The 8,184-nt window shown below is 48.4% G+C and overlaps 1 protein-coding gene across 1 annotated transcript; it reads right to left on the reverse strand.

Annotated features, from left to right (window-relative positions):
- Window positions 1-6,715: 6,715 nt before the first annotated feature.
- Window positions 6,716-8,033, reverse strand: ENH_00023370 (hypothetical protein; the record flags this gene model as incomplete). The annotated part of the gene is made up of 3 exons (XM_013579674.1): window positions 6,716-6,782; window positions 6,959-7,040; window positions 7,262-8,033. 3 exons carry the CDS (start codon window positions 8,031-8,033, stop codon window positions 6,716-6,718), a joined length of 921 nt encoding a protein of 306 aa, XP_013435128.1.
- Between the last annotated feature and the right edge of the window lie 151 nt (window positions 8,034-8,184).

The raw sequence follows: 8,184 nt of genomic DNA on the forward strand, positions 1-8,184 counted from the left end.
AACTACTGTCGCATGTTCACGTGGCCTCACTCTGCGGATGTTACCATCCCATTTTCCTACAGAGCACACAAATGCACCCTTCCTCGCTTAACAGAACTTCACGCGCGCGCTTTGCAAGCACCTCAAAGAGTGCTTAGTCGATCATACGACTCTGTGCATTAACTTCAGAAATTATGGCCCGCACCGTGTCTAAGTGGGCCCTAACCGCGGTGTTGCTTAACCAAATCTGGTGGTAAGCTTACGACTTGTAAATTCTGGCACATAATGAATAAAGTGATCCGCATACCACTTTACTTTGTACCCCGCTTCCATCGGGCCCCCCTTGCTCAACAGGGCAGGTGCTCTTTTCCGCGGTTCGCTTTTCAAAACCTTATTGGTGGGCCAAACCCATGGCACAATTCAGCAAAATTCTTTCACTTGTTACACCAAATGCGTACCAGAGGCGGATTCAACTTCGTTGTGGAGCGTTGGGGTAGTGCAACAAGCGTAGGCGCCCAGGGAGGCAGTGTAGTGCGCAGCCCGATACCGTCGCGCAGGAAGAACCTACAAAGGATGTTAAGTTTAGGGCTACGAAGACGGAACATACTCAGAATTGTTTCATGTAAAGAAACTTAATAGTAGCACCGGACTAGGCTTAAGTTCCTCTGCAGCTCGGTAGGTCAGGGCTTGCCTCCACCGAGAGCTATAGACAGAACGTTCCGTTGGAAGAACACAGCAGGGGTAGCAGAAACAATAATGTTTCTCAAGACTTATTCTAGTGACTTTGCCTTTTGTAGATGCGCCTAAGGAGACAGTGCAGAGTCCTATGTAGGGGCTAAGGCGAGCCAAGGTCACTCCAATTCCTGGACAACGTACAGAATTCCAGATGTTACAAGGTAGAGTAGGTAACTTCACGAAATGCGTAAGTCTACACGTTCTAAGGTAGACAAAATACCTCTACGGAGCCTTGCGGCTCGTAATTTCGTGCATTCCAGCGTCTCAGCTCTAGGGAACGGGAAAATGATCAGTGCAGAAGAATTAAGAGTCCTACAATATCCAATGTACAATGGTCCAGTCCACTAGCGCGGATGTCCGCTCTTGCTTCAATGAAGTCAGACCATCAAGACAAGAGCACACCTTCACAGCAGGTGCTCGTCAAGCGATTGACAGTCGAACCTACACAGCAGAAGGAGCCAATGAAATATACCTCCCGATTTGGCTGAGAGTTGTCGCAAATACGGGACCTTTTGGTGCAAATGAGCTTGATAAAATAGCCACCTACGGTCAACACAAAGAAAACAAGCAAATTTTACGAAACTTCGTACGGGTAAGGCTTACTTACGTGCTAACCAACGCTTTTGGGGAGGGCAGTTCACTGAATATTAAAAAACTGATGCGTTGGTGCCTCTGGTATGTCTAATGGAGACCGGAGCGGACCTGGTAGGCTAGGCGCTGCTAAAGGATGATATTCTCCGGCGTTTTTTCATGTTGAATTGATCAGAAGTTGTTTACCAAATTGCGAAGAATTAGTCGCTAAGTGGCCACCAGGCGTATTCGGCCGACATATCGAGGATAGTAGCACAGGAAGGTGATTTGCGTGAAGCAGAGCCAGTACATTACTTCTTAGTCAACGTGCCATTCCAGATGCGCATGTAGCTCTTGTTGACTTCACGGACTGGAGAGAAGCGGCGAGCTGGATTAGGAGCCTCGGAAAATCCGTAGTCGGCTAAAGTGGACTTGTGAAGGAGGCCATGAAATAAGATGGTACTCAGCCTGGGTGTGGAGATTACTAGGGGCCAGGAACTTCCTACAAGCACTGCGAACGAAGAACAGCAGCCTCTAGCGTACATGATCACGAAATCTCCGTGTGCTTCGAGTGCAAGGGGAGAAGACACTTGCACACAGTTTATCCTGCGCGTAGCGACAGCGCCCATAGGTATGAAGAGACCTGCAAATTGTGCCAGGGTGCGGACCATTAAGCTATGGCTTGTGTTACATGGCCAGAGCCGCCGGCATGTTCGTAGTAGGACAGGACAGTGAGTTGCTGAGCACGCTCCCACGTAGTCTCATCCTCAGCGAAGAGTCATCACTTCACTAGGTAGTGAGTGCTCCGCCGGTCCCATATGTAATCAACTTCGTCCTGGCTTTTCAGGCTACCAGCTGCTTTTGGCACTGCAAGCCAACAAAAATTAGCTTCTTTAGCAACTGTGTAAGGCTTGCGATGGCGGAGTGGGACAACTCAGGAAACGTGGGAAACTTCATTTCATGAGAATGCCAAGAGAAGTTCCAAGTAGTGTACCACAGTCCCGACGTTCTCTGTGGTAGAGCACAGGCAGCGACAAGGGTTGAAGCTTCATGCATTAAGCACTAGCGGGTAAGTGTTTGCTGCTGAGCAAGACCTTGAATAATACGATGCGTTCGATGATGAGCCCTTAGGAGTTACTATATGCCTTTTGTTGCCATGTCGCTTGTAGAGCATGACCGCTGGCCGGGTCACAGAGCTATTGAAACGGCTTGGTCACTGGGGTTATTGCAGAGGTCCCAAAGAACTGACAATGTCAAGGAAGGCCGCACTAAGAAGATTTTGACCTATCATGACTTCAAAGGAAAAAGCTTTCGCTGAAGATGGAGGGCTCAGGGCTGGTCGTATTATGTCCCATTTTGAGGGCTGGAAAGTGACGCTGGTGATTGTGTTAGCTCCTCTCGTCAGATGGAGTGTGGCTGCGAAGCAGTTGCTCCAGCGTACGGTTAACGCGTTTGGTTTGCCTTGAAGGTGATACGCGGAAGGAATGGCAGGCTTCATATTGAATTGATTGCAGAGCTACAGCAGTATAGCTCTTTGTTTTGCCCCTGAAAATGTAAGCAAAGCCTAGCCTCCTAATGCGTGGGCTCTTAGAGACTGTCTTCGGAAAGAGACAATCCGTATATATGGCAGCATTGAGCTCTGTTGACGTGAAAAGCTGCTGTCTTTCCCAATAAACGAGTTGTCCCACCAGCATTCGTCTAGACTGCCGTCAGAAGCTTAGTCAGGATGACCTTTCAGCTTGGTGCTGGTGGTGCACTAAAATACACGCAGCACGACTGTTCACTGATCTCTAGGTTTATTACGCAAGTTATATGTTTAGAAAGAATATTGGCTGAGCATGAGGCTACTACAATTAAGCTCTTGGTCAGCTGTCCGCCTACGCAGCCGTGCAATGCACCATCAACAGAACTAAGGGAAACCTCAAGCAGTTTCCTTGCAGAAATATAAACAGCAGGCAAGCTCACAGTGCCAACCGGCAAGCAGAGAACGGGGTGAGGGCACCTGCACCTCCATTCATCTTCTTTTGAGTGTTTAGCGATATGCGACAGGCGCACGAGAGAAACTGGGCCATGCGTATATAGTCGAGTATGCTGTCGCCTCCTGTAGCTAAGCCTTTGCCTCCTGTTGTTGACATTTAGAGTGGGCAGCTGTTCTCTGCATAGTCAAGGCACTGTAAGCTCTGTTGTGCCCGATTCTTTCACTGTCGGAAATACCATGTTTACCGTCCCTGTCATTACATTCGTACTCTGAAACAATCGACAAATAGTTTTAGGTCCACTCTACGACACCAAATATGCATCTTCCTGTTTCACCTCCCCATCGCTTTTCTTCCGTAAGCTTGTCTCTTTTTGCCTATGCGTCTTCCCTCGCAGCCTCCGCTACCATTTCCTTTGGTGTACGTTCGCCCCATGATTACCCCCTGAAAGGTTGCTTCTATAGTTTTGCCCTTTCTTGCTTGTATGCCATTTTGTTGTCTTGCTTCCCTTTTTTTGCCCGTTGACGTGCCTATCTGTCTCCTTCTAGTGATATCTCAAATCTTCCTTTACGTTCCTGTGTTTGCTCTAATTTTCCAACTATACTGTATATTTTTACTTTTGTCTGTCTACTTATCCCCTCCACAGCTTACCCATACAAAGTGGCCAGCTTTAAAACCCAGGTGCTCAAATAACCTCAGGTCAAACCATAAACAGCTGAGATTCAGTTTTAGCTTAGGCTACTCCGACTAGTCGCGTTTTAACATTTCCATTCCTGTATTCAGCTGTGTTTGCGCTTTAGGGTTGGCCACAATGCATTTCCATGACTGTGTGTGTACGGTGATAGCGATTTATAAGCGCTACTAAAGCATCTTCGTGGTCCCTTTATACGGCACAATACAAAACGCAAATTCAGCTCCTGTAAGCCTTACTGATTTCCCGTGGCATTTTGCGGGGGGAAACTCACCACTTAGCGAATGGACTCGCAAGAAGTTGAGGCTGAGTTGGAAAATGAAGTGTCAACTAGCAACCAGCTGCAGTTATGGACACTCCTATGAAGATTTCTCTGGCGTTTAAAATTAACGAAATATACAGCGATGACAAGAAGGCCAAATGCACTGTGACGGCGCTGTAGCTGTATCGATCATCTGTCCTGTTCGCCAGGCTCTAGATACCGCTACACTTTAAATGATAAACAGCCAACCCGCAGAGCACCTTTAGCGGCAGCCGCGTACGCAAGAGGATTCTCAACGCAGAACGCCATCGCACAGAGACCTGAAGGAATCGTTAGCTCTGAGTCCTAAAGTCCCGTGCGTTACGTTGGTCAGATCGGACAGGCATATGCCGAAATGGACATGTGCAGCTCTAAACATGCCAAAAACAGACCTAGCTCTCCTCTTACTTACATGCGTATTCGCTTATATTCGGTCTACTGACTTAACTGTGACTGCAGTTGCTGTTCTGTTCGAGCCGCCTTCTCTTTGAGTGACGCCGTGAAGCCATTTGCTCCACAGCATGCACCAGAACTCTGACAGTTGTATCACTGAGCTGCAAACATGTAAAAGACACTGTTCTGAGGCTTGACCCGCTGCTATGGTGGGGTGGCTAAGAAAGGCATTGCTAAGGCAATTTTCATTACAGGAAGCCTCAGCAGTTTGGGAGGCACATTTTTAGCGAAGCAAAGCTTTAGGAGCGCAGTGACCTGCGGCTACCTTTCCGTAGGTCCGCTAGCACACCAGACTAAAGACCACGCAAAACCTGAGCTTTTAGCAAAGCAATGACAACGTGTACGCGAGGAAAACAGAAAAATGCACGAAATATCACACGTCTTCCCAAATAAAGACCACCGAGTTAGCAAAACTGGAGTCCATCACCAATGGTGACCCAGACACCAAGCCGACTTTGCCAAATTAGAAGTCACTGTCGCTCATTGCAGGATACACCTCATCCTACACATGGCGTGGGTCAGTCACATATGGGTTTTACTTTCTTCAAGCCAGCCCTACTCTGGCTGCCGGTAAGCTGCACTGGAGATGCACGCGCTAGTTTGATGCTAGTGGCGCACGACTGCATCTGCTCGACCATACATTTTAGCGATAGAATTACACAACATGGATTCCCGCGAAGTATGGAAAGCCCATTCTGTTTCGAATCCGTTCCACGTTCACTGCGACCAAGCACAGTGGTTTGTCTGCAATCTACTGTGCATACCTTATGAAGCAAACAATGGAATTCAGCACTCAGAATTCCAGCATTAGAGTCCGCCATGTCAGGCTATGTATTTATTGCCTCACATAATGATGTTTGCATCGTAGCGCTGCTTCACCTTCCATAAGCGCTGCTTTCAGCGCTGGTGCCTGGGGCAAAGCAGAGAGAAAGCCGTTTCCTTCACCTGGGTGCATTCATGCATTAGCGCTTGAAAGTGCAGCTCTTTGTTCTGTGGCCAATCAAACAGGAAGACCTGGATAGCCACGCTAGAGTCAAACGAAGCACTAATCAGCCAATCCTGAAACAAAGGTCCACAAGATAGTAAGTACGAGGGCCGCCAGATGCCAGTTTCAAAGTTCCGCATGGGCCTTCAGCACAACTTTTCCAAAACACTGTGCAGTTTGGGGTCTCTCAAGCACAACAGAGAATTGGTTTGTCTGCCCTTGGGGCACTGCAGCACACCAAAAGGGACGCCACCCACGCACGATAAGGAAATAGTCTTCAAAATCTTGAAGACTATGGAAGATATTTTGTTCAATTCATCGACGTCACTAAAGGCTACTGTACTAATCAGCTACGCTTGAGATGTAGGCAACACGGGAAGAGGGCAAGGCCGATAATGCCCAATGATAGCCTTCGTTAAAATTCTGGGTCCACATACTGCGTGTCTCCTGAGCTTGTGTAGTGACCCTGGTGACAAGTTCTCGAAACAATTCTCCGACCAATTTTTTAAGATATTTTGTTCAATTCATCGACGTCACTAAAGGCTACTGTACTAATCAGCTACGCTTGAGATGTAGGCAACACGGGAAGAGGGCAAGGCCGATAATGCCCAATGATAGCCTTCGTTAAAATTCTGGGTCCACATACTGCGTGTCTCCTGAGCTTGTGTAGTGACCCTGGTGACAAGTTCTCGAAACAATTCTCCGACCAATTTTTTAAACTGCACAGCGACAGGAAATGAACCGTAAAAAATTAATTGATGATGCGGCAAGGGGGTCAGTTTTGTGTTTACGCACAAGGGGACCATTGAAGCGTTGATCCACTGACCTGTTTAACATCTGCTTTTGACTTTCTCGTGGGTTTCGCATTACCAGGCTTGACTTCCTGCATCAATATACGCTAGCGAATAACGTATTGTGGCATAGAATTGCTTCGGTCTTTTCTTCTTATCTACTTCTTTAGGGACAAGGCTGGGGAGGCAGTCTATGAGGCGGGCACAATTGAACACTGGCAGCATACAATCTCTTCAATGGTCAAATGCAGGAAAATTGGATATTCCCAATTCTTCAGAGGATATTCTACTTCGCGGCGCTCTGCGAGATCATACAGAGTAGTCTGCACAGAGGGGTGAAGAGCTCGAAATGGGGAGAGCATTCTCTAAGGACACCACGTTGTAAAGCAGAGCTCCCACATTCTTGTTTGAAGTAAACTACTGCCGCTGTGTGCTATTAAATTTTTAGAGGCCCACTTGGTGAATCAGGCACCTTACCTGTAGTGAGCTCCTGGTGTGGAAAACAAAGAGAACCAGCAATGTCCTGGAGCTCTTCCAACGGCTTCTGCAACTTTCTCCTCTAAACAGGCATAGTAGATTAGAAAGGCAAACAAATTGTAAATGTTTTACGTCACTCTTTACTGCGTGCACACTAGTTAACTCTTTGACACCAACAAAAAGTTGTTTACACACTTCCCCGCTAATGAGGAAGCTCAGTCCGAAGTAGGAAACAGCTGGTGGCCCCATTAAAGTGCCGTTTGCTTTCCCTGTTGCTAACGCTTCTGGTCCTACGTTTTCGACCTACTTCTAATTTCCTCGTACGGGACACGTTCTGGCGCCTAGAATTTCTTTTGAACTGTAAAAAGCGTCGCTCTTTGTTTGGAATAGGCAGATGTAGTCCGCCCGATTTAGCGACGCCGCGCTTGTTGGTGGGTGCGCTGCTTGCACCATAATCTGTTGTTGCTGCCGTTGCTCCTGCAGGCTCTTGGAGAGAAACCTTCTTCTCTCTAGACGTTCTGCTGGGACTTGAGCACGGCGCTTCCAATTTGTTTAGATCAGACTGCTGTTGTTCCCTGAACGTGAAGGTGGCTTCTTCAGCAAACGGCGCACCTACGTCGTCGGGCTGCTGAAGATGAACACTGCTCGAATCATCCCCAGAGCGCCCGTCTTGTGTTGGCTTTGACTCTGCTGTTTGCGCTCCTCGATGCGGGCGAACCATTTCGTCCTCAGACAAGTCTTCGGGAGCCTCGTCGGCCCGACCTTCACCATGTGCGCCTGTTGCCGATGCAGCTGCTACGGGAGCAGGCGTCCAACCGGTCTGTTTGCTTTCACTGCCAACGCTAGCTTTCGCAGGTGCTTCACCTGACACGCTTGTGGATTTTTCGCCTCCAAACCATGACACTCCCTGCAACAACTTTTCAAAATGCCGTTTACTCGAGGAATTGGGAACTCCTTTGGGAGAGCCTGCCGCTTCCGACGCTTCACTCTTGGTGCATCTGCTGGCTCCTAGAGTTGCTACGTCTGAAGCAGCTGCTGTTGCAGCGTCTCCAACTGTCGCCTGAGCAGTTCGCATTGGGTCAACGAGCTCGTTCGCAGAAGAGCCGCCGGCACGACTGCCTGCTTGAATTGGTGCATCTGTCTTCCGCTCCCCTTGTTCTCCGTCGCGGTCGGCGCCACCCTCCGCATCTGGTTTGATCCCTGCGTCATATTGGACAAAATCTCTT

This window comes from Eimeria necatrix, genomic scaffold (genome assembly GCF_000499385.1).
Source record: "Eimeria necatrix Houghton genomic scaffold, Enh_scaff182, whole genome shotgun sequence".
In the NCBI taxonomy this organism is placed as follows: domain Eukaryota; phylum Apicomplexa; class Conoidasida; order Eucoccidiorida; family Eimeriidae; genus Eimeria; species Eimeria necatrix.